The sequence below is a fragment of the Muntiacus reevesi genome, chromosome 7 (genome assembly GCF_963930625.1).
Source record: "Muntiacus reevesi chromosome 7, mMunRee1.1, whole genome shotgun sequence".
In the NCBI taxonomy this organism is placed as follows: Eukaryota; Metazoa; Chordata; class Mammalia; order Artiodactyla; family Cervidae; genus Muntiacus; species Muntiacus reevesi.
This window is the reverse complement of record NC_089255.1, coordinates 44,114,763-44,142,370: the sequence shown is the minus strand read 5'-3', so window position 1 is coordinate 44,142,370 and position 27,608 is coordinate 44,114,763. Positions and strand designations below refer to the sequence as shown.

Here is a 27,608-nt window from a genome sequence, read left to right as displayed (position 1 = left end):
ATTAAAAATCCTTAGCTGTCAACAGGATACGGAGAAAGTCACTGACTTACCATCTTAATTTCTCAAGTATAAACATCACTTACCCTGTGAAGCAATAAGAATCACAAGTTGTAATGCACAGTGGGTACAAAAGTGTTTTGGGAATAAAAAGGTGTTTTAACAACCTGCCTCTTTCTTGGAGCTGAAAATAAACACACCTTTGCCAAGATGCGTGTTGATAGACATGTATCTTGCTGTTCCAGTTAAACTTTTGTGTTCCCTATAAGGTATATGTTTTTTGGTTTCAGGGTCAATGTATTCCTTGGCCAGTCCAAAGTCTATAATGTGTATAACATGCTCTTTCTTATTGCCTTGTCGACCGATCAGGAAGTTCTCTGGCTTGACATCTCGGTAGATGAGATTCTTTGAGTGGACATACTCCATTCGGGAAAGCTAAAAGAAAGAATGACAGTGATACAAATACTACTCTGAAGAAGTTTATTATAAAAATACTTCAAAATGTTTTCTTTTATCAGCTCAAAGTTATAATTACTTAATTACTTAAATTAAAATAAAACTTATTTCTTCACCACTCAGAGTCACTTTATTCTTGTAAATCAGAACATACTTTCTGATACTAATACATACATGACAAATATGAAGATAAAAGAGAAAAGGATAGTGTGGTTAAGCTAAAATGATAGTATACAGTTTCACTTCACGTAACAACTTGCAAATGATGAACAGAATTAACGTTTTTATGTTACTGCAGAAGGAAAGCATTTGAGAGGCAAGAATTACTCCCAGGCAGGAAATAAGAATATAGTGGTGGCCTCTGAAGACAGAAGCTACTGCCTCCTTCAGCTCCTGCCCACAACTTCCTATACTCGGTCTCATTGTTGCAGAAATAAGGAAAGTGAGGCCCAGAGAAGTTGACTGGACTAATATCACAGAGTTAACTAATGGCCGAGGTAGGAGTATAGTTTTTCTGAGAAAGTATACATAACCCAAAATAAAAAATTTTTTCAAATTTCATTAAGTTCATTTCTACCTTTAAATCGTTTTTGCTTAGTATAGAAAGGGAGCTTGAGCATTTGACCTTTGACTCTAAAGTCAAGATCAGTTCTCTAACATTTCCAAGTCTTTAAAGTGGGTGAGACCATCACTGTTTCAGACCCACAGAGACGCACCTACATCCTTGGGTGGAGGGGCTGACAAACTTCTCAAAGCAACTGTCTTAACTGTTCCTTAAACTGGTATTGGTGTGGGATTTGGTAGGTGCTGAGAGTTGGTCTCTGTGAGAACTAGAGGCCAGAGAACTAAGGCAGGTTCTTGGTCAACTCTGAAATCTGATTTTAGGGCAGTGGGTTATATCTTCCATCTCTTCTTGCGATGGTAAGCAAAGAGGGAGGACATGACAAAACTTTACAGTCACGTGTATAAAACCTATAAATAAAACAACCAAGAAGTTACTTGCATTTGAGCAATTGTCACTGAATCATCCTCTTTCTCCCTATATACCACTTGCACTTCAGTTAAGGGCAGAGTATTGCTCCAAGGTGCAAATTCTTAAAATAGAGCAAATGGCAAATACAGTGTGACTTCTCGGGGTTAACCCTTTTTGCCCCAGCCAGCTGTCTACAACGCCACCAAGCCAGTGAATGTACATTCACAAGGTGTCACTAGAGCTGGTAAATGCCAAGAGACACAAGGATGTAGTTGGGAGACCTGCCCCTCCCTGTCTATTCCTAGCCAGAAGAGCAACGCCAACTTACCAACTGAATGGCTATCATTAACACAGTCTTCAAAGTAAAGGTCCGGTCACAGAGGTCAAACAAGTCCTCCAAGCTAGGGCCGAGAAGCTCCAGCACCATGGCATTGTACTTCCCACATGGTCCAAAGTAATACACCTGTGGGAGACCTTCACCTGAAAGCAGAGGGAAAATGGGGTGCAGAGAGAGGACACAAAGACCAAAATATGACACAGCTGCATCAGCACGAAGCAGATAAAAAGGAAATACAATTTGTGAGATTTTTGTTTTCTTTCATAGCTCCTACCGGAGAACCTAAACTGAGCATGACAGTTTCAAAAGGAACTGGTAATGTGTGGGAAAGACTAAGTCATTGCACAATATGTTCAAAATAAAGCAGTTATTTCATACCAAAGGCATTCCCACTACTACGTTAGACAGAGAATAGTCCGTGGTCCACTGCTGGACTGGAGCATAAACTATTCTCCACCAAGGATGCCCAAAATTTTGTACACAATCACAAGTTTCAAAAAGATGAATCGTGAGCTCAAAAAGGCCAGGCTCACACACCTTGCTGCACTAGCTGGTTTCATTTGTACTCTGTGCTTACTGCCAAAACCACACGGAGATAGAGCTGTTTGTGACTGCTGCTCCGAGGAAGACTCAGACTGAAGGTGTGACGTGACAGAGGGCACAGCCTGGTCTTTTTCTCCTAGGGAGTTTCTGTAGCTTCCTGTTTTTTTCTCAGTAGGAGCAAAGTCAACAGACTGGGTTTGGTTACTGGTAAGTAATTATGAAAGGAAAAGGAATAAAACTACAAGGCTGGGTTTTCCCCAGATTTGAAATTCATAGTTACAAGAAGCCAAAATTTAGACTTTCTCATCTCAGTGGCAACTTGTGAATGAATTTCCTCCTTAAAGTGTATTGTAAATGAGACATCAATAAATATGTGCTAAATGGCACCATGTGAACTGTGGGCATGAATGAGACTACAGAACTTTAAAAAATCTGGCCCTTTGAGTGGGAACACTTCCCCCTTAATACACTTATGTATACCATGGTCTACAGCTATAAATGCTGCAGGTCGCCACATGCTCCTGCCTGTGAGTTTTTCAGATGACAAGGTTCTCTCCATCTTGACATTCTCTTTTCATTTGTACAGGTAGGAAGCTGGCAGAGGTAATTATATCTGCTATGATCTGAACATTTGTGGCCCCTTCCCAAAACTCGTATGTTGAAAACCTAATGCCCAGTGTGATTATTTTAAGAGGTGTGGGCCTCCGGGAGGTGAGATCATGAAAGCAAGGCCTTCATGAGTGGGATTAGTGACCTTAAGAAAGAGACCCCACAGAGCTTCCTAGCCCCTGCAGCCATGTGAGGACACAGCAGGAAGTTAGCAGTCTGCAACCCAGATGAGGGCCTTCAGCAGAACTTGACCACACTGGTATCGTGATCCTGGACTTATAGCTTCTGGAACTGAGAAAACAAATTTTCTGAGTTTATGAGTCACTCTGTGTTGTGTTACAGCAGCCCAAAGGAACTGAGACAATATCTAATCCTTAAAACTATAACCCAATCAATATGCTTGTCCTTCTCTCCAGCGCAGGTCTTGTATATTTGGAACTGGTACGAATCATTGCTATGATATGCATCTATAATTATTTTGTGTGCTGCATCAGTCTATTTTATTCCATTTAAATACTAGACAACTTCTTTTATCAGGTCATTCCTGGCTCATACCGTCTACTATAGTATACTTTGCTCTGGCTAGCCCCATAAGTATCCACTGAATTGCCCTGTGCTTGTTTTGATTCTCCCTTTCCCCAAAAGGAAACAGAATTTGTCTTTTTCCCCCTGTTGTTTTAAGAACTCATCTTCAGTTCACTTAAAATATATAAAACCTAACAGCTGTTCCCAATGAGTCCTGCTGAGAAATCCAAAGCAGAACACTACCATAGAGATTTACTGCTTTAATTAATCAGACACATTGTAGACTGTGGTTTGGAGATCTTTTAAATGCTACATCCTATATAACAGCTTTTGATGTGATGAAAATTGATTTTCCTAATATTATATTCTTCAAAATAGGTGGGACAGATCTGTTGGTTGCCTGCCCAATATCCATTCCCTCCTTTGTTAACAACAAAATATCTAATTCTTATGAACAGCAACTCGCCTAGTTATAACCTTCTAGTCTCCTTTGATAATAGGAATGGCAAGTGAGATGGAAGCAGAAATTGTGATAGGGTGGTTCTAGAGAAGTTCTTTAAGGGAGCTGACTCAAGTTGGAGGTATGTGCCTTTGAGATGACTGAAGCTCCAAAAGCCATCTAGAACTACCAGACTCCTTGAAGATTTAAGATACAGATGAAACAAAATTAGAAGAACCCATCCCTGATGGCTGGGAAGCAACCACACAATGAAAGGCTTCCCTTCCCTCTGGACTTTTTTAATCCAAAAGAAAAATCAATCTCTACCTTGATTGAACTACTGTTCTTTGGAATTCTTTTTAACAACCAAGTCTAATCCTAATTAATAAACATACTACTCCTTTATTTAGTTAAATTGCAAACCAAGGCACAATATCTTCCCTCTGAAGTACAAGCTAAAAGTCAGGCCTGTGTAGAAATATGAAACTGGCATGATTTTCTAGACCTGCTGCCAATACTTAAGGATCAATTTAAAAATAAGACAGATGGTCATCTTGTTCTTGACAATCTTTAGTACCAAATCTAGGCATCTCTCATCAGAAATTTCCATGTTTACCTTTGTAGAGCTTCTTTTAGCCACAAAAGCTTTCTGGGTGATGTCTATAATTTCTAACTGTGAGTAATGTCACTCGTAACTCCTGCCTAGAAATTTCAAAGATGTGAGGAGTTCCTGTTGGCTGTATTATTGCTCCTTTTATTAAATACTTTGAATCTCAAAATACCCCATTGGGATTTGGGATGCTCAAGACAACTTCTGGGTTACTGAGCTTTGGCCTTGAAGACTTTTCTCAAAGATGGACTAGGTCCAAGATGCTAGTGTACAAAGAACTCAAGTCAGAGTTGTGGATTTGGTTCTGCTACCAACTCTGAAAATTCTTTCACCTCTCTGCTCTTTCTCATCCATAAAGAGAAGGAGACTGGTTCTCTCTCTCTCTCTTTTTTTTTTGGGTATGCTGTCTAGCACGTGGGATCTTTGTTACCCAACCATGATGGAACCTGCGTCCCCCGCTTCCCCCCACCGGGTAGAAGCAGAGTCTTAACTACTGGACCACCAGGGAAGTTCCCAGACTCGTTCTCTTTTAAATCTATAATCCTGATTATAGCTAAGATTTCCTTCTAGCTATCTTACAGGTTTTTCTTTGCAAAGTCATAGAACCAGTATAAATGAAACCTGTCTCCATGTTACATAGAATATGTGTGGTACAAATTCAAATGTAAGCTGGTAATGGTAACTGGTAGTGGTACTCAACTGAAAGTGTGTCTATCAGAAACACCTCTAAAACTTTAAAAAACAGATACAGTGATGTCACTTCAAACCTTCCAAACCAGAATTTCTAGTAGTGGGTATAAGCATAGTTCCACAGGTAATTCAGAAGTGCAACCTCAGCTGGAAAACTCTGTATCTAGAGGGTAGAAAATAAAGGGCGCTGCTTTATGGCTAATATATTATGAAAATTCGGAAAACACTGACAGACTAAACTTTTTCAGAAGCTCTTTCTCATCAGAACAACTGGACTCAATACCTTTTGAAAGGAATCATTTTAAGGCTATTTGAAAGATTTGTTCCGGAGTTCCTTAGGTATTATTGAGTATAAAATCTCTTTGGAAGATGCAGTTTTAATTTATTAGAACTATCTGTACAGATAAAGATGCCCACACAAGTTTCAATCTGTGTCTGGTTTTACACATGACTACCCCCAAACTGGTCAGTGCTGGTGGTGAAAGACACAGGCCCACAAGAAAAATCCGCCTTTGGTCAGGGACGACTGCACAGTAATGATTTATCACCTGGGCTGTACTTAAATAAGAAATCCTGTATATTAGGTTTCACTCTACTTCTACAGAGCCATCTCTAATTCATTGTTTAAGAAATTTTTAATTAATTGACATTATGGTGTGAAATCCTATAATAAGACTAGGGATGAGGGCAAAGTCTTAAATGCAATACATGTGGAAAACAAGGTCTTCCTGCACATAATTCTTAGGTAAAGGGAAATGAAGTGGGGGAGGTAGGCAAGGTAGATATGCACTCAATTCTTGGTATTTTAGAAATTAAGGTAGTAGTATAACCTCTTGTCTGCTCTGAAAATAAAGGCACTAATAAGGTCTTCTTCCTAAATTGGTCAGCTGCATAAAAGCTTGAAAATTAAAGAAGTAGACTCCAAATTTTCCTCTTCTGAAGGATTTAAAACAGATTTCACTGTATTACCGTTAGCCATAGGCTAAATCTCTTCCAAAGAAAAACTTCAAGGCTATTCCCTCATTGCAGATGTTATCAAGTATATTCTCTCAGGGAACTATGAAATAGCTTTTCCATCCATCAGTAACATATTCTTATAACCCCTGCTGGACATTTGGCCCACACACATATCAAGTTGCACAGAACAGGAAGCATGGTATATAACACTACAGCTAATTTTCAATCTGTCATAAATTCAACTTGGGTTAAACACTCCAAATCAAGGATAATGGCTTCTTTATCATCCAAGTTGTTACCTAAAAAGATTCCATAATGTATTATGAACAGTAACTACCCTAAGTAGAGATATTTTTAAATACACATCAGGCAGAGAACTGAAATAGAACCACCTTGAAGCTTTTGGTAATTTGATCTTATTATTGCCTAATAATTAGCCTTTCATTCTTTTTGAAAAACTAAATTACCTAGCTGTGAAGCAAATTCAAATAAGTCTCATATGTACATTAATATATTGATGTAAAAAAGTAACATCTATATTAATATTTCTATGAAAAAGTACATATATGTTGATGACTATCTTCTAAAGTCAGGGTTGGGAAAAAACCTTTAAGGACATAATGACCTGGGCAATTCCTTTCCTTTGTTTATACAGTTTGTTTTTTAATTTTTAAAGAAAATAGGGCAGTTTTCTCCAAACTTAAGCTGTCCTTGGCTCCACCAATGGTAGTGGCTTTTAGCACAGTTACTGAATGTTCTTAATATTTACTAGAATAATTTAATATTATTATTACTATATATATGGGGATAGTAATAATAATATCAAATAAGTTCACTTAACAAGAAAGCAGAAAGAATAGGCAGATAAACATGATTATATTCCGTAAGAAGTGAAAGGAGAAAATGAAAGCATACCCTTTAAAACTCAGAAAATATTAAAACAATAAAACATGCATTCTCACAAAAACATGAGACATTACATGTGTTTTTCTTTTTTAAAAAAGAACAGACTCCGTCTCACTTCTCTGACTCTGAAAAAAAATGCCTTTTTACAATATGACGCAGTTCAACATATGAATCTATTCAAACTGCTGGTGTAATAACCAAAACAGTGAGACCCAGGATTAAAGAATCAGGATTATTTTGTCTTGTCTATAATGAAAAATGTTTTACAACCATCATGTTCACGGGCCTCTTGGGAACTGGAATATCACTAGACATATGCTGCTAAAAGGAGCTCAAATTTGTATGGTGGAAGAGAAGGTGAGGAGAGGCAAGAGCAGAGGAATAATCTCACAGAAATTGAGCTTTTACAGTTTCTCTATTACATACAGTTGTGTATGTACATAATTACAAAGGCCTTACCACTCAAAGCAGGTTTCGAATTTTTGTTTAGTCAAAGGAATCAGGAAAAAGGCTAAGACAGGACAGATTTCTTCTGTAGCAGACTGCATCAAAGATAAAAAATGTTTTAAAAGTGTGTTATGTATTGGGGGTGGGAGTGAAGGGTGGGGGATCCTTTTCCAAAAGACTAGTAACTCAGTTCAGAACTGGTAAATTTATGGGATAAAAAGACCCAGTCTCTGAAAATTTACCACTTTATCCCTGTGATTAAGTTATAAAGACAGTCTCAGTTTCAAAAGCTGAGAGATGATCAACTCTCCTTAACAGACACCTGAACAATAGCAACTGAAAAGTTAAGAAAGTTTAGCAAGCATTTAGAAGGAATAAGAAGGAAAAAAATCAGACTACTCAAAGTACAATGAACCTCTTTCTGACAATTCTGCCCAACTCCCATTACACTTTCTTTGTCCATGAATCTGCCTTCTGTATGAAGGTTTTTTGAAGGCAGTTGATTACTATATGTTAACTATGTGTTAAATTATGTTTATTACTGCCTAGCACTGGTCAAAGCATATGGTAGATAAGGGCAGAGTAAGAATTAATACCAAGTAAATATATAAACACAATTGTCTCCAAGTTTTAGACTCTTTTTTTCTGGCTATACTGAGAGACATGTAGGACTTTAGTTCCTCAACCAGGGATCGAACCCATGTCCCCTTCACTGGGAACGCAGAGCCTTAGGCACCAGACGGCCAGCCAAGTCCCTAAACCACATGTCTTTTGGTAAAGTTACTTTCCCTTCCTACATAGGCAGCTTAATTTGTCCTATCCACCTTCTCGGTCTCCAATATTTTTATATCAGTTCCATGAATACTATTTTACACCCCTGTATCATATGTTCAACTTTCTATAATTCTTGATTTTTGTCAATTTCAGTTCCTTATCTAGAAAAGGGGCCACGAGGGACATAATTTTTTTTAAATTATAGAAGTGATGTATACTAATTTCAAATAAGTACAACAGCAAACCAAAAGTAGTACAGAAACATATGAATAAAAAGTATTCATACATAACAGATGATACACAGACATGTAATTAAAAATACTTTTCTGCAACTTCATTTTAAATTACTATTATATAATGGACATTTTTCCTTATCAACATATAGCTGTACATTAAAAGCTATATCCTATCTCCCCCTATTATGTATCATATTTAAGTTTTCCTATACTGATGAACATTTAGGTTGTACCTATCAGAAATAGATATTACAGTGAACAGCTTTTGCTGTTATTTCTTCCTTCACGTGTTCTTTTCTTCCTTCTTCTGATAACATCAACTTACTCTTCCGGGGTGAAAGCACCAGTCCCTTGTTGTTACTACTTGTGGGTGAAGTGGGGTCAAGCCATTTTCCACTGCCACCCCAAGGATATAACTCAAGCCAGGTTACTTAGAAGATTCTATCCTCCTCCCCTGTGGAACTGGGTCAAGAAGAGGTGCTTAAACTATGCTGGTACAATGCGAGTCGGCTCTGGGACTTTGTGGAACTACTGTAGGGAAGGAGGAGCAATTTTTGTCCTGCTTGATAACTAAACAGAAAGGAGCGTTGCTTGAAGCTATCAGAGACAACCACATGAGAATAGGTAGATTACTTATCTGAGAATGAAATCAACACAGAAAAAGCAGAAATCAGAGAAACAGACAGACAAATACATCACAAACTGGAGGATCAAGGACTGGTCCTGGCTTTGGGTGACCTGAGGTCAGTCCTGTAGGCCAAGCAATTCTCTCCCCCTACCCCACCCACTCAATTAAGTAAGCTAGAACTCCATCAACTGAAAATGAAAATGTCTCCACAGAGACACATATACATATGTAAAAATTCCTTGTGCTTACATCTGGGGGCATGAATACACATTATCTCTTGAGGGTGGATTCCTTAGAGAGGAAATGCTGAGTCAAGGGTCATGCACATCTAACATTTCAGTATATGTTGCCACATTGCCAAGTTTAAATCCTCTTTGGTTCCTAGTCTGTCTCCAGTGCTGGGACTCTTTTCACATTTAGCACTACTGTCCTAGGCCCAGGGAGTATTTAAAAATCTTTTCAGAATATGTCTTGCCTCTTTCTTTCCAAAGCCACAGCACTAGGTTATCTCCTCTCTCATATGTAGCCACAACATGTTTGTAGGAGTCTCCTAGCCTTTGATCCAAATTATCACTGATATTTCAAAGTCAGGTGACTCTTTCCCCCTATTATTTGTACAACACTACAATAAGAAATTTCCACTCAAAGCACACCCGTATCACAAAAGTATATTGGCCATAAACTGCTTTAAAGCTTATTAATGTTTTTATATAGGTCCTACAATTTAATCCTAACAAATGCACACAGGAATTACTACTCTCATTTTATGGGTAAGGAATTCATCTGAAGAGACTTGCTCAGGTCATACAGTGAGTGGCAGGGCCAAGACCAACCTCACTCTGCCTCCAAGATTCACACTCTTTTTTTTGGGGGGGGCTCTGCAGCAGGTGGAAACTTAGCTCCCCGGCCGAGACTGACCCTGTGTCCTCTGCACTGGCAGCAGAGTCTTAACCACCAGGCCGCTGGGAAGTTCTCAGGCTCTTCTACTGGACCGAATAGAGCTGTCTGTGCCCTAACGTCCACGGACATCTAGAATGACAGCAAGGACTACCAGGTAACACTACTTTGATAGGAGACTGATGATGCTGGGAAAGATTGAAGAGAAAAGAAGGCGGCGACAGAGGATGAGATGGTTAGATGGCAACACTGACTCAATGGACATGAGTTTGAGCAAATTCTGGGAGATGGTGAAGGACACAAAAGCCTGACATGCTGCATTCCATGGGGTCTCAGAGTCAGACATGACTTAGCGACTGAACAACAACAACAGATCCTGTGAAATGTAATCTGTGTATGAACCTAAGGGTCAATCACAAGACACTGATGATGTTTATAGGTTATAAACTCAAGTAATAAAGTATATTTTTCCTTACAAAAGCACAAGTTAAGATTCTATAAAGGGTGCATTAGTAGTATTTTTCTAATGGAACTACAAAGTAGTCAATCTTTAAGCCTAATAAACACATCATTTAGGAATTCAGAGGGCAACCTGGCCTATGTTTAGATTAATACAGGAAGTATAGACCAGTACTTAACCCAAGTGGAATGCTCAGTGCTGTTGTTCACTCAGTCGTGTCCAACTCTTTGCGACCCTATGGACTGTAGCACGTCAGGCTTCCCTGTCCTTCACCATCTCCTGGAGTCTGCTCAGACTCATGCCCATTGAGTCAGTGATGCCATACAACCATCTCGTCCTCTGTCAGCCCCTTCTGCCCTCAATCTTTCCCAGCATCAGCACGTTTTCTAAAGAGAAAGTTTTTCACATCAGGTGGCCAAAGTACTGGAGATTAAGCGTCAGCATCATTCTTTCCAATGAATATCCAGCACTGCTTTCCTTTAGGATTGACTGGTTTGATCTCCTTGCAATCCAAGGGATTCTCAAAGAGTCTTCTCCAACACTATGGTTCGAAAGTATTAATTCTTTGGCGCTCAGCCTTCTTTAAGGTCCAACTCTTACATCCATACATGACTACTGGAAAAACCATAGCTTTGACTATATGGATCTTTGTTGGCAAAGTAGTGTCATTGCTTTTTAATATGCTGTCTTGGTGTATCATACTTTTTCTTCCAAAGAGCATCTTTTAATTTCATGGCTGCAGTCACCATCCACAGTGATCTTGGAGACCGAGAAAATAAAGTCTGTCACTCTTTCCACTGTTTCCTCATCTATTTGCCATGAAGTGATGGGACCAGATGCCATGATCTTAGTTTTTTGAATGTTGAGTTTTAAACCAGCTTTTTCACTCGCCTCTTTCACTTTTATCAGGACATTCTTTAGTTCCTCTTCCCTTTCTGCCATAAGGGGGGTGTCATCTGCATATCTGAGATTACTGATAATTTCTCCCAGCAATCTCAATTCCAGCTTGTGCTTCATCCAGCCAACATTTCGTATGATGTACTCTGCATATAAGTTAAATAAGCAGGGTGACAATGTACAGCCTTGCCCAATTTGGAACCAGTCTGTTGTTTCATGTTGGGTTCTAACTGTTGTTTCTTAATCTGCATACAGATTTCTCAGGAGGCAGGTAAGGTGGTCTGGTATTCCCATCTCTTTAAGAATTTTCTATAGCTATCACCCTCTTTAAAAAGTCTTCCCTGTGACCCATAATTAGAAACCATTTTTCCCTTCAGAACTTTCATATAATTTTATATATAAATTAAAAAAAGAACATTCCATTGTTTTGGTGTGCATTATAGTTACTTGCATACCTTAGTGAGCTCCTTGAGAGTAGTACAATGTCTTAACAGAAAATATGAAAATAAACATTACGTCTTCCTTCCGATAGGCAGTGACTATGTTTTTTATTATATAACTCTGTGGCTCTTTAAATTACTCACCAAAAGTGTTATGGACACAGCTGATGCTGAGTTCTTGCTAGTGAAAATATCATCTCTTTGCACTATGACTAAAGTAATTATTAGTAAGAGACTCTACAGGTTGGTAAGAAACATTGAATTAAAGCAGTATAAATTATAAAGAAAGAGGAAAAAAAAGTAGAGAAAAGTTCAAAGTGTGTCAGACTGTTGAAAGCACAAAAGAGTGCAAAGGGGCACAGAGCTGGCACACTCTTCTTTTAAGTGGGCGGAACACAAATTACTTAGGAGTCATTGAAAGGAGAAGAAAATATTACTCACATATGTTAAAACTTGATCTTTTTGTTGGTTTCTGTCTTAAGTATGCTTACAGATACAAATATGCTACAAATACAAAAAGGCTTAGCTAGCAACAGGATTATTTTGATAATAGGTGTGAGGCATTATCTTTATGCAGTCTGTTACTGGAATTTAAGGAAAATATTCTCTCTTACAATGACACTGAGAGATATTGGAAAGGAATTCACTGAGTTTTAATATAATACAGTAAACACATGCTTTTCACCTTCTTATAACCCACAGGAATAATTCACTTCAACAACTCATCTCTTTCATTCCATAGTAATCCATAGCTTTGAGGATGCTAAATGTTACCTTCCTTCTTTATAATTCCCCTTGACAAACTGTGAGTTAAGGAGGGGGAGTCACTGAGGGCTGTGGTGAGTCCTATGATGGCCACCGAGACTCCTGCCTTTGCCTTCCTTCCACAGGCATTTTCTAAGGGCAATCACGAAACTATTCTTAATGTCTGGAGAATATGGGAGGAAGAGAAACATGCAAGTACAAAGTAAGACAGGTACCTGTAAAGACAGAAAAGTAAAGTATAACCTAGAATTAAAAGGAGGAAACAGTATCACAAACTTTAGGGTCTGTGCTGACTTCTAAGCAAGCTTTGAACAGGCTCTGGAGCTTGACTGTTTCCAAACCTTTGCCTGCAAGAGCACTGTAACCGTTTTCTGGAACCAATCACCACACTCCAGCCCAGGCCATGAACACATAGGTGACTTGGGTCTATTTTTGGAACTTCGCCTTCTATTTTTCATGAAGATCTTTAAAAGAAGTCAAAACCCAAGTAGCAAACTTTGAGCAAATATCTCTCCCAGTTCTGTACTTTGCAAAACAATGCAATGAAAAGGTGTTAGTACTGTGTGTAACTGTGAGGTGCATGCAGGCCACACAATTTCTATAATAAACTCACAACACTCTATGTGCAATTAAAGAAATTACTGGCCCAACAAGTCTTCATCAGCAAAATATCTAAAATAGAAGTGGTGCTTTTTTTTTCTCTCCAGTAGGGGGACAAATTTTATGTATGTATTGTAATTAGAGGTAATTACTTCTATGCCTCAAGTGACTTAGAGCTATTTGAGAGTTTTAAAGAGCAGACAAGGGCCACAGGGGTTTGGCTCCAACAGATAAGCAAGCATATGAGAAATATCTCAATGCTCTAAACCACTGAAAAAACACACAAAGGACACACAACCAAAGAATTAATCCTAGTCCAGAAATGTACTGGGTGTTGAGTTTCAGAAATATCAGTTCCTCTTTATGGCAAACTAATGTAGCTAGTTAAGAAAAATTAAAAGTCATGATGTTTTATCCTTGGAAAAAGGGAAAGAAATTCACTGTACTATCATAACTAAATTAGCTCCATTAAAGACCAGAAAATTCGTATGGAGTATGACAATTACACCTTTCCAAGCCCAGTAAATGAAAACAATCCTTTCTATTTTTTCTTTACAGATTGGATTTATGCTGTAACATCAATGAAGCATTTAAATGTCCTTTAAAAAAAAAGATTTATTTATATATTGGCTGTGCTGGGTCTTCACTACTGCACACAGGGCTTTTCTATAGTTGCAGAGTGGGGGCTACTCTTCGTTGTGGTATGAAGGCCTCTCTTGTGATGGAGCATGGATCCAGGCACGCGGGCTCAGCAGTTGCAGTGCATGGGCTTAGCTGCTCCGCGGCATGGGGATCTTCCCGGACCAGAGATCGAATCCATGTCCCCTGCACTGGCAGGTGGATTCTTGGCCACTGGACCACCAGGGAAGTCCTACATGCCATTTTAAAATGCTTTCCGGACAATGTAGGTAGATTTGGAAATGCACATGCATGCATACGGACTCTTTAAGAGGAAAAGATGACAAGCACAACACACTTGCCCTTGTCTGAAGTTTGCCCCATACACACAGGATATTTTTAAAATTGAAATATAGGCTATTTACAATGTTGTGTTAGTTTTTGCTGTATAGCAAAGTGATTCACATACATTCTTTTTTATATTTTTCCATTACTTATCGTAATGATATTGAGTATAGTTTCCTGTGCTGTACGGTAGAACCTTGTAGGACCTCCACCCTATATAAACGAGTTTGCATCTGCTAATCCCAAGCTCCCATCCATCCCTCCCCCACATCACCTCCCCCTTGGCAGTCACGTCTGTTCCCTGTGTCTCTGAGTCAGTTTCAAGACAGAGATGGTTTTCACATACCCACCTCAGGCACTTGCTACTGACTCACCAACCCAAGCACACTTTCGTATTTGGGTTCTTCTCCCTGAGAGGAACAACAGTGACACTGCTGCTGCTCCTTCTGCAAAGTATATTCAAATATACTCAGATATTTCCAAACATCCTCCTCACCCTTTACCCAGGAGACAGGACTTTAACTTTTTTTAATATGAGGCTTCTGCTGTTGCCCCAAGTTACTTATATCAAACATGCCACTCATGCTGAAAGGAGCAGGCTTTCGAAGGGTGAAAGTTTGGCAGAAATGGCTTTAAATTCATCGTTCCATGTTGGTGTGTTCAGAGATTTAGTATAAAAACAAAACAAAAAGATGGATCAAATCTGTACAGTTTATAGTTTCATATTATATAAATTCTATATTAAAAGCATGCTATATATGTATTAAAATATCAATGTTCCAGACCCTTCTAAGTATAAGAAGATTGGTCTCTTTTAAAATATGTCCAAAGAAGGCTTTCTCTTAAGATTATTCTTTTCCAACAAGCATATGATAAGTATAATAAACACAGATATAATCAGCTGTGAAAGAGGCAGTTCTCTTTCTGAGAGTACTCACTGCCCTTTGGGAGAACATCACATGGTTGTTGTTTATAGACTCTAATCCCCACTTTGAGAATCTCAGTATGTTGAAATGTCTCAAGGCAAAATGCTTTGCTTTCTAGCAACTGGTATATGAAGAGTAAAAATGCATGGTCTGTGAGTCCACTGTTCTCCTGTCACATTGTCAGCTGCTTTCTCCCAGTTCTTGAGTCACATTCTCAGAGAGCGTGTTCTATGCTGAGTGGTGTAGTCCATGTGATCCTGTGCCTCCTTATCAGAGCATCGGGATCGGGACTGAAAAGCTACTCCAAACTGCATCAGTGAGTCTCTTTCCTTGTTGTTGTTGTTTAGTTGCTAAGTCATGTCCAAATCTTTTGAGACCCCAAGGGCTGCAGCCCACCAGGATCCTCTGTCTATGTGACTTTCCCAGACAAGAATACTTCAATGGGTTGTCACTTCCTTCTCCAGGCGATCTTCCTGACCCAGGGATTAAACCTGCATCTCCTGCATTGGCAGGTACATTCTTTACCACTGAGTCACCTGGGAAGTCTCTTTCCTAGGAACTTCCAACTGAGACACAGAACTTCAGTCACTCTCTGCTGGTGCTTAAATGGAGAAGGGCTACATAAAATGATCTTTCCATCAAATATAAAGAGAAACAGAGAAGGCTGATAATACAGAGGAAATGAAGAGGTCTCACAGAAGCCAAGGCAAAAGGTTTTACAACCCTAAGCAGAAAAGGCAGTCAAATATAGTGTCAGAGTCCAGAAGAGTTAGATAGAAAACCAGGGACAAAAAGTAGTGAATGATCTCTGTTCATTTCCAAGGCAAACCATTCAATATCACAGTAAGCCAAGTCTACGCCCCAACCAGTAATGCTGAAGAAGTTGAAGTTAAACGGTTCTATGAACCTACAAGACCTTGCAGAATTAACACCCCAAAAAGATGTCCTTTTCATTATAGGGGACTGGAATGCAAAAGTAGGAAGTCAAGAAACACCTGGAGAAACAGGCAAATTTGGCCGTGGAGTACAGAATGAAGCAGGCCAAAGGCTAACAGAGTTTTGCCAAAAGAATGCACTGGTCATAGCAAACACCCTCTTCCAACAACACAAGAGAAGACTCTACACATTGACATCACCAAATGGTCAACACCGAAATCAGACTGATTATATTCTTTGCAGCCAAAGATGGAGAAGCTCTATACAGTCAGCAAAAACAAGACCAGGAGCTGACTATGGCTCAGATCATGAACTCCTTATTGCCAACTTCAGACTTAAACTGAAGAAGTTAGGGAAAACCACTAGACCATTCAGGTATGACCTAAATAAAATCCCTAACAATTATACAGTGGATGTGAGAAACAGATTTAAGGGACTAGATCTGATAGACAGAGTGCCTGATGAACTATGGATGGAGGTTCATATGACACTGTACAGGAGACAGGGAGCAAGACCATTCTCAAGAATAAGAAATGCAAAAAAGCAAAACGGCTGTCTGAAGAGGCCTTACAAATAGCTGTGAAAAGAGAAGCAAAGAGCAAAGGAGAAAAGGACAGGTACACCCATTTGAATGCAGAGTTCCAAAGAATAGCAAGGAGAGATAAGAACGCCTTCCTCAGTGATCAGTGCAAAGAAATAGAGGAAAACAATAGAATGGGAAAGACTAGAATCTCTTCAAGAAAATTAGAGATACCAAGGGAACATTTCATGCAAAGATGGGCTCAATAAAGGACAGAAATGGTATGGACCTAACAGAAGCAGAAGATACTAAGAAGAGGTGGCAAGAATACACGGAACTGTACAAAAAAGATCTTCATGACCCAGATAATCACGATGGTGTGATCACTCACCTAGAGCCAGACATCCCGGAATGTGAAGTCATGTGGGACTTAGGAAGCATCACCATGAAAAAAGCTAGTGGAGGTGATGGAATTCCAGTTGAGCTATTTCAAATCCTAAAAGATGATGCTGTGAAAGTGCTGCACTCAACATGCCTGCAAATTTGGAAAACTCAGCAGGGGCCACAGGACTGGAAAACGTCTGTTTTCATTCCAATCCCTAAGAAAGGCCATGCCAAACAATGTTCAAACTACTGCACAATTGCACTCATCTCACACGCTAGTAAAGTAATGCTCTAAATTCTCCAAGCCAGTCTTCAACAATACGTGAACTATGAACTTCCAGATGTTCCAAGCTGGTTTTAGAAAAGGCAGAGGAACCAGAGATCAAATTGCCAACATCCACTGGGTCATCGAAAAAGCAAACAAGTTCCAGAAAAACATCTATTTCTGATTTACTAAGTATGCCAAAGCCTTTGACTGTGTGGATCACAATAAACTGTGGAAAATTCTGAAAGAGATGGGATTACCAGACCACCTGACTTGCCTCTTGAGAAATCTGTATGCAGGTCAGGAAGCAAGTTAGAACTGGACATGGAACAACAGACTGGTTCCAAATAGGAAAAGGAGTACAACAAGGCTGTATATTGTTACCCTGCTTGTTTAAATTATATGCAGAGTACATCATGAGAAACGCTGGGCTAGATGAAGCACAAGCTAGAATCAAGATTGCTGGGAGAAATATCAATAACCTTAGAAATGCAGATGATACTACCCTTATGACAGAAAGTGAAAAACTAAAGAGCCTCTTGATGAAAGTGAAAGAGAGTGAAAAAGTTGGCTTAAAGCTCAACATTCAGAAAACTAAGATCATGGCATCTGCAGAAAGATAAAGATCATTACAGCATATTAGCACATATATATGGAATTTAGAAAGATGGTAATGATAACCCTATATGCAAAACAGAAAAAGAGACACAGATGTATAGAACAGACTTTTGGACTCTGTGGGAGAAGGCGAGGGTGGGATGTTTCGAGAGAACAGCATGTATATTATCTATGGTGAAACAGATCACCGGCCCAGGTGGGATGCATGAGACAGGTGCTCGGGCCAGGTGCACTGTGAGGACCCAGGGGAATCGGGGGCAGGGGGGGGGGGGGGGGAGGGGCGGGGGCGGGGATCGGGATGGGGAATACATGTAACTCCATGGCTGATTCATGTCAATATATGACAAAACCCACTGCAATGCCTCCAACTAATAAAAATAATTGAAAAAAAAAAAAAAAGATCATGGCATCTGGTTCCATCACTTCATGGCAAACAGATGGAGAAACAAACAGTGGAAACAGTGTCGGACTTTATTTTCTTGGGCTCCAAAATCACTGTAGATGGTGACTGCAGCCATGAAATTAAGACACTTGCTCCTTGGAAGAAAACTTATGACCAACCTGCTGCTGCTACTGCTGCTAAGTCGCTTCAGTCGTGTCCGACTCTGTGCGACCCCATAGATGGCAGCCCACCAGGCTCCCCCATCCCTGGGATTCTCCAGATAAGAACACAGGAGTGGGTTGCCATTTCCTTCTCCAATGCATGAAAGTGAAAAGTGAAAGGGAAGTCGCTCAGTCGTGTCTGACTCTTAGCGACCCCACGGACTGCAGCCTACCAGGCTCCTCTGTCCATGGGATTGTCCAGGCAAGAGTACTGGAGTGGGGTGCCACTGCCTTCTCCGATGACCAACCTAGACAGCATATTAAAAAGCAGAGACATTACTTTGTCAACAAAGGTCCGTCTAGTCAAGGCTATGGTTTTTCCAGTACTCATGTACGGATATGAGAGTTAGACTATGAAGAAAGTTGAGCACCGAAGAACTGATCCTTTTGAACTGTGGTGCTGGAGAAGACTCTTGAGAGTCCCTTGTATTACAAGGAGATCCAACCAGTCTATCCTAAAGGAAATCAGTCCTGAATATTCATTGGAAGGACTGGCATTGAAGCTGAAACTCCAATACTTTGGCCACTTGATGCGAAGAGCTGACTCATTGAAAAAGACCTTGATGCTGGGAGAGATTGAAGTCAAGAGGAGAAGGGGACGACAGAGGATGAGATGGTTGGATGGCATCACCGACTCAATGGACATGAGTCTGAGTAAAACTCCGGGAGCTGGTGATTGACAGGGAGGCCTGGCGTGCTGCAGTCCATGGGGTTGCAAAGAGTCAGACATGACTGAGTGACTGAACTGAACTGAACAGTTCCTATGGGCTTTCTAAGTGCTTTGTTCCAATCCCTAGTGAGACCTGTATATTTCCTTCTTCAGGTACATAGTGTATGTCCCAAATTCTCGTTTACAATCACAGCTAATTGCAGATTATTATTTGCAATCAAATGATGTTTACTAATACACACATATAAATGTTTCTCTTCCTCTTCTTTTTTTTTTTAATTTTTTTTATTTTTCAGTGGGTTTTGTCATACATTGATATGAATCAGCCATAGAGTTACATGTATTCCCCATCCCGGTCCCCCATCCCACCTCCCTCTCTACCCGATTCCTCTGGGTCTTCCCAGCCCACCAGGCCCGAGCACTTGACTCATGCATCCCACCTGAGCTGGTGTCTTCCTCTTCTTTAACCATCACTTGCTAAACACTATGTGCAAGACACTACACTAGATGCTTAAGGAGAGAAAGAAAAAAAGAAAAATAAGTAAGACAGAGACTCTCTCCTCAGGGAGCTTACAGACAGAAAATAGAGAAGTAAACATCTAACATAGCACTAGGTCAAGTCTTTCATAAAAATTAGCAAAAAGGAAGAGTGTGATGTGGAATGGCGTAAGCACCAAGTCTACTTACTTGAATGATATATACTTGGCCAGAAAAAATTTAAGAAATTAAAAAAAAACTAACAGTATTTTGCATATGCATACCTTATTACATAAACTCTGCAGCACTGCATATACTACAGATTCATACCATTCAGTACACGTTTTTTCAAGGAGTACATATTTACTGAGCATGATTATACACACAAATCCAGTTAAACTACACTCCATGGGCAATTTAAGAGATTTTTCAAGGCTATCTTTGATTATATGTGATTTTCACCTGTGTGCTAACTTTAGCCCCTAACTTCACATGTGACTAAACTGTGTTCAACAGTTGGTTTCCTTAGAAAAGTTGTCATACTTGAAATTCTAGTACTTTAAATTAAATAAAATACCTATAAATCAGTAGATAGATGTGAGGTGTGATCTGTGATAGCTAGTAGTCTGGTTAATGACCAATCATTATCTCTCAAATCCATACTGGATGATAATGCTACAAGAACCTCAGCAGTGTTTGAAACTTACTCCTTCCCACTTGATAAACAGATCGCCATCTTATATTAAAACTAGAAAAATTTTAATGAAAAGATTTTTATACATAAAAAGACTAAGGAAGTAAACATGAGGATAGTAGTTGTGTTTTGAGTAGAGAGATTAACTTTTTTACATATTTTTCCAAGCCTTCAGTGATATTGGTTTTCTCCATAACCTATAAAAAAATTTTTTTTTCCTTTGGGCAAACTGCACACAGAGAGTTGTAAACTCCTTCTTTAAAGTTACTCTCTTTTTTGGGCAGCAGAGTAAGAGATCTTTCCTGAACTATAACTGCTAAAAGTGAAGCCAAGCAAAAAGCTGACAAGTTATGACAACTGGTTCAATGTGATTTGAGTCCAAATAATTCTCAACTGCTGATTGGCCATTTATGTATGAAGATGTGCAATGATACAGCCATTATATTGATGATAACCACACACACTCCCTACCTTTAAAGAACTTAAATTCTAAAACTTTTGTCAGGCAGTTCTTGGATGTTCTGAGTTTTCAGTTAATAGTGGATATACATGTCTCTGACTATATACCAAATCCTTGAAGAAAAAAGTTTGGTGGACTTTGTTCTGATATCTTGAACTATTCATTCATATCTCTAGTCTGCTTCCTTAATACAACTAATCAAGAATTGCTAGCATAAGCAAATAAAGCAGTTGAGAGCCTCAAAGGGAGAGTACACGTAAAAGGAAATGCAACATTAACTTGGTGATCTCACTGCCAGGGAAATATTGCTGAGAGTTTATATACTGAGATTTTATCAATTTAACAGACATGTGCTGAGTCTCTTCTTTGGGTAAAATTATTTGCAAATAATACTACAGTGAATAAAAGATGCTTCTCGATCTTAAAAAAGTTCACAATCCAGGGAACCCTCCTACATTGTGGGTGGGAATGTAAATTGGTGCAGTCACTATGAAAACAGCATGGAAGTTGCTCAAAAAACTAAAATTAGAGTTTCCATATGATCCGGCAATCCTACTCCTCGGCATATACCCAGAGAAAACTATAATGTGAAAAGACACATGCACCCCAATGTTCACCGCAGCACCGTTTACAATAATCAAGACATGGTAATAACCTAAATGTCCACTGACAGGTGAATGGATAAAGATGTGGTACATAAATACAACGGAATTCTACTCAGCCACAAAGAACAACAAAATAATGCCATCTGAGCAAAATGAATGGACCGAGGGGTTATGCTACTAAGTGATGTAAATCACAAAGAGAAAGACAATACCATAGCACATCATTTATATGGAAAAGTTAAAACTATGACACAAAGTAACTTATCTACAAAACAGAAATAGACTCACTGACACAGAGAACATTCCAGTGGTTGTCTTGTGTGAGGGGGCTGTGGTGAGGATGGATCAGGAATGTGGGATTAGCAGGTGTAAACTATAATATACAGAATAAACAACAAGGGTCCTACAGGATAGCACAGGGAACTATACTCAATAACCCATGATAAGCCATAATGGAAAAGAATATGAAAAAGAAAGTACAACTGAATCACTCTGCTGTATAGCAGAAATTAACCCAACATTGTAAATCAACTATACTTCAGTAAGTGGGGGGAAAAGGCCCACAATCTAGCAGCATATTACACTTTGCAAAGTCCACAGCGTAAGGGATACGTTCTCTTTCTGTAAGTTCTCTCATTCCAGAGCTTCATGTGTGGCATGTATACAAGGAATAAAGAAGTAATTCCTGTGTTATACAAATTGAACTGAGTGATAAGAAATAAACAGTTGTGATCAATGCATGTGAGAGCACAGATCAACAAACTATAGCCTTTAGGTCAAATCTGGCCCATCTATATTTGCATGATTAGAGAACTAAGAATGGTTTTTATATTTTTAAATGCTTGAAAAAAATTTAAAGAAGACATCTTCATAAGTGCAAATTACATAAAATTAAAATTAGTGTCCAAGAATAAACCGTTATTGGAATATAGCTTATTTGCTTACAAATTGTTTTTGGCTATGTTTGCACTACAAGGACAACAAAAGCTGAAGATAGTTAACAAGAGAGACTGTACTTGTCACAAAGCCTAAAACATTTACTATTTGTTCCTTTATACCATCTGGCTTCCTAAGAAATCTCACCTTCCACACTGGAGGCAGGATATAGGCCAACGTTTGTATCTTTCACTTTGGGGGGCAACGACATTCCCTAACATTCCCACAGTCCACTGTAATAAACTTTACTTGTGATGTTCAGTAGTTCATCACTAGCAAGACTACTTCCTTTGAGAATTCATAGATGAATCCAGTTATGCTAAGGACCAAATACAAATGACTCCCTTAGCTTGATCTTTGAATAATGGTTTCAATTCTGTTTTACCAAACAAAAGTAGGTATTGACCACTTGAATTTGTTTTTCCTGATCTTCTTTTCCAAGTAGTAAAAGATAGCTGTGGTCAAGCATTCCCCTCAACTGGCATAAAAGGCTGGGGAGTTGTAGAAGTAAAAGTGTTCATTTCACCAAGCAGGCTCTTAACTGTTATTTCTACCCAACCACAGTCAGCTCCTCTGAAACACACAAACATCTCCCTCAAGATCACAGCTGTGGTGGGTTCAACACAGTGGAATTCTGCTCTATGAAGTCAGAGAAAGGACTGGGAAATATTTACTATTGTTTGAGAATCCATCAAAAATTATTCAAAAATGAAACTGTTAACTCTTTGTTTTGATATCTTTCAAAGCTATGAGAAATGTAAATAGGATATTTCTACAGGAAAGTTAGATCTTCAGTTTCAATGTAAAACAATACTGCCTTGTGTTTATATAGCACTTTTCCCTTAAGGATTCAAGGCCTTTACAAACACTACCTCATTCAACTCTAGAAGGTCTGTAAACTCCATTAAGAGAGAGGAGGTTCCCCCTGGTGCATGAATAGGGAAACTGAGGCATAGCAGGGACACGTGGTTAACAATAAATTACAGAAAAACAGTGAGAAAATTTAGGCTAAATTTCTCCTTGCTCCCATTGGCTGTCTCCACTCCTATAATTAGAGAGGGCAAATGTCTAAATCTTCAGTCTTCAAGATGTAATTTCAAGACTGTCCATTTATCCCAATTAAGATTTGTTTTCCTTGAATTTAGTGGTGTATGTCTCCTCTCTCCATGGTATCTCTGGCAGACTTTTGAAAAACTTATACATGGCAAGAAATAATCCAGATTTCACTTTCTTTTACCAAGTTCACCATTTCATCCTTTTCCCTCTTGTTATGAAAACTTTCTGGCCAACTGGGGACCAAAACATTTTTTCTCAATTCCTTAAAGCACTCCTAGTTATTGAACATCTAAGTTGACATTGTTACTTGTACGTAACTACTCTTGTTATGTGATCTACTTCTATTTCAGTAAAATTAACATCTTTCCAGCCTCTCTTCAGATGATTTTATTTTTTAATTTTCCTGTGCACTGCTTCCTGTGTTTGCCCAGCCTGTTTACAATATACTCTTAAGGAACTTCACCACACTATAGGAGAGGGTTGCCAGTCTCATGCTTTCTCATGATTTTCTTCAGATCTATGCTTTATTCCTCTGGTGAAGTAAAACCAAATTCCTGTTAATGTAACAACTGCCTGGATTCAGAGTTCTTCTTCTGGGACCAACCAGTACCCCTTGTCCTTTTAAAAAAGTAATTTGATTTACCTATTTATTTTTGGTTGTGTTGGGTCTTTGATGCTGTGCAGACGTCCTCTACCTGCAGGGAGCAGGGGTTACGCTCTAGCTGCAGTGCATGAGCTTCTCACTGTGGTGACTCTAGGTTCACGGGTTCTAGAGCACAGGCTCAGCAGCTGTGGTGCACATGCTTAGCTGATCTGTGGCATGTAGGATCTTCCCAGGCCAGGGATCAAACCCGTATCTCCTACACTGGCAAGCGGATTTTTTTTTTTTACCACTGAGCCACTAACAGAAGCCCCCTTTCCCCCAATCTTTTTTGATGACATATAAAACCATTCCCTCCCAGAAACTTCAAAACTGCAAAACCCAATCAGTCGTATGAATACTTTTTAAAAAAAAATTTATTGACAAACAGTTGATTTACAATGTTAATTTTAGGTGTACAGCCCAGTGATTCAGTTATACATATACATATATTCATTCTTTTTCAGATTCTTTGCCCATACAGGTTAACAGAATATGAATACTTTAGTCATAGCATAAAGATTTCTGTGGGTGAAAAAATGGCTTGCACGGAGTAGCTCTGAGAGCTTCCGTTGCACACATGCAGAAAGTATTCAACACAAATGATTAATTTACTTTGGAAAGAAATGTTTCAAAACATAGATTACCCAAGACTATAAAAGATTTCATAAGTAACAAAGGCATGAAATTAGGGGGCGCCACATGAAACAGGAAATCCTACTCTTTCACTGGAGGCAAGTCCCAGGGCTTTGCTTCAATGGACACTTTTACAGCTATCTTTCACTAGTTTATTACAATTAGGCGAGGGATAAACGGTATAAGGTGCCAGGCATCTGCTCAGTATACACAGAAGACAAAAATTTGTACCAAAACATGAGATAAACACATTCCTAGCTTAGGTTTTTCTTCTCTGTGCTCCCTGGTAAGTAAGATACTAACCTTCCTTGTGCTCAAAATGGGAAAAAGGAAACAACCATATAAAGTACCTAGTGAGCATTTGCTTTCTCTTCCCAACAAGATTTTGCCTAGGCTTTATCATTTGTTACACTGTGAAATTTCACCAAGTATCTTAATGTCTTTTTTATTTTTAAAATTTATTTATTTGCTTGCCTGCCTTGCTGCACAGCCAGTGAGAGTTCCCTGACCAGGGATCGAACCTGTGCCCCTGTGCAGTGGAAGTGCACAATCCTAACCACTGCCCTGCCAGGGAATTCTCTCTTGTTGTCTTTAATTTGAGGATCAGCATCTCTTTTACAAGAAAGCCAAAGCAGAACAGTCATTAGCAGATTAGAAAAGCTGCTGGAAAGCCAGGGCAAGGCAGCTCAGGCTTAGATCAGCTCTGATATGATATTTATTCCTACAGCCCTTGAGAATTTTTCCCAGATAGGTTGCTGGGTGGAAGCGGAATTAAAAGTTTAACCAGAGCAAGATCAGTGGCTCTACTACATTTAGGATCTCTTAACACAATTAAGGGAGAAGGCAGTGGCACCCCACTCCAGTACTCTTGCCTGGAAAATTCCAGGGACGGGGGAGCCTGGTGGGCTGCAGTCCATGGGGTCGCACAGAGTGGGACACGACTGAAGCGACCTAGCAGCAGCAGCAGCAGCAGCACAATAAGAAGGCTCCAGCAGGGAGCAGACAACTGTGTTCTCTCTTCATAAGCTGCTGCGCTTAGCTGCCAGGCGGTGCCCAACTCCTTGGGGACCCCAAGCACTGCAGCCCGCCAGGCTCCTCCGTCCACAGCACTGTTCAGCAAGAATACTGGAGTGGGTGGTGTTTCCTCGTCCAGGAGATCTTCCCGACCCAGGGACAGAACTTGTGCCTCCTACGGCTCGTGCAGCGGCAGGCAGATTCTTTACCACTGAGCCACCTGGGACGCCTCATATTTTGAGACCCCATGGACCGTGGCCCAGCAGGCTCTGTCCAGGGAATTCTCTAGGCAAGAATACTGAACTGGGTAGCCATTCTGTTCTCCAGGGGGTCTTCCCGACCCAGGGATCAAATCTAGGTCTTCTGCATTGTGGGCAGATTTTTTACCATCTGAGCCACCAGGGAAGCCTATATTATAAGTTAGGCCTTTCCAAATGCCTAGTGAAGTGATGGGAATTTACCATAACCTACCCTAATGCTTGTGACTAAAAATGCCAAACCTACTAGGCAAAACCACTGTTCCCGAGAAACAGCTCTGAGAACAGTGACAGAAGGGAACTTTTTGCTCCTCTGGCTAAGTCAGAGGCCCCCACAGATTTCATCACTCGTGCTCTTATTTCTGGATCCAGAGCCCTGCGCTCTTGCATCTGACTGCTCACCTCTCCCCCATCGTCTTCATTTGCTCCTGCTCTCGCTGCCTCATCCCCCTCCCTTCTTCCCTCTCTCCTGCCGCTTTAGCTGCACCCTTGGTTATGGTTTGCTCATTTTTTGTTATTTACCAAACATACACTGGCCCCTATTATGTGAGCAGCCCCTATCTAGCTATGAAATTTCATGCTCATACTGTCCCTCTATGTTTAGGCCTCCTCTCGGTGGAGACCACTGGTTCTGCCTGTCCCTGACCCAAACATACTATACACCAAGTCCTGTTCCTGTGTGTCAGGATCCAAGCAAAAGTGGAGGTGTACTGGATGAAACATTTGTGGGTTGGGAAATTTAAAAACTGACAATGTATATACTCTCCTAAGTAAAAGGTACGAAGAACACAGGGAAACCTAAAAGCATCCCCATAACAGGAAAATAAGTTTGGAACTTACCCATGGTGACTATAATACAATTAGCCCAACACTGATCGCTGAGGAAAATGGTAAGAAAATAAGAAAGATGATTATAGCTCACTGGGTGCTTTCATCTGCTGAATGCAAGGCTTACAGTCTTTAATTATCATGATTAAATACTGCTATTCTTTCTTGTGAACCTGGCACACTATACTAAACAAATACTCAAGCTACCAGGAGGGCAAGCAAGTCCCAGGGAATCCTGAGTCAACCTTTAAGTCCTTCATTTCTAATCTTGTGTACTCAGAACAACCTATAGAAAGTACATGTGAAAAGAAAGCATATTGTGCTCAATTCCAAAGTCGTTTGTACTGTGAAAAACCAAAACAGCGATTTAAGAAAGAAAAAAGCAAAAATAAAACAAAAACTGAAGATGGTACTTGGTTTAGTCACAGGAGAAAACCTAAAACTTTGATGTTCCAACAGCAAAGAATAATGTTTCATAATTATTACATATAGTTTCAGAGTTGGAAATATTGTGTAACATATAGTTTCACATGTTTAAAATAGTTTTTCTTTGTATGTAATATTCTTGGAAATTCTCCAGCATTATCAGGTTTAATAATTAAACCATAATTTGCAAATAAAAATCTATCCCACCCCTGCACATCCAAGTATGTGAAAATAGTAGATAATATTCCCATTTCAATTCTGACTACTGGGTGTCCACTTTGCCAGGGTTATATTTTTGATGTAATTAACTTCAGAAACTGAGTAAGATACCAACTATAAATATCTGCATGGTAACATGGTCTTTGAGAGTTTTTAATACAATTTCAGTGTGCAAATAGGTCTTAAAAAGTCATATATTCTAACTTTCTATCCAGTGCACAAATCTCCTTTATAACATCCAGAATGTATTAACTGTTCAACTTCTGCCTGAAAACTGCCCTCCCAATTA

At 39.5% G+C, this 27,608-nt stretch overlaps 1 protein-coding gene across 1 annotated transcript in view; it reads right to left on the bottom strand.

Annotated features, from left to right (window-relative positions):
• Positions 1–27,608, bottom strand: part of CSNK1G1 (casein kinase 1 gamma 1) — a 155,857-nt gene that overhangs the window by 46,397 nt on the left and 81,852 nt on the right. The window contains 2 exon segments of the mRNA XM_065941866.1: positions 198–432; positions 1,755–1,906. Of these exon segments, the coding sequence (XP_065797938.1) occupies positions 198–432; positions 1,755–1,906 (387 nt within the window).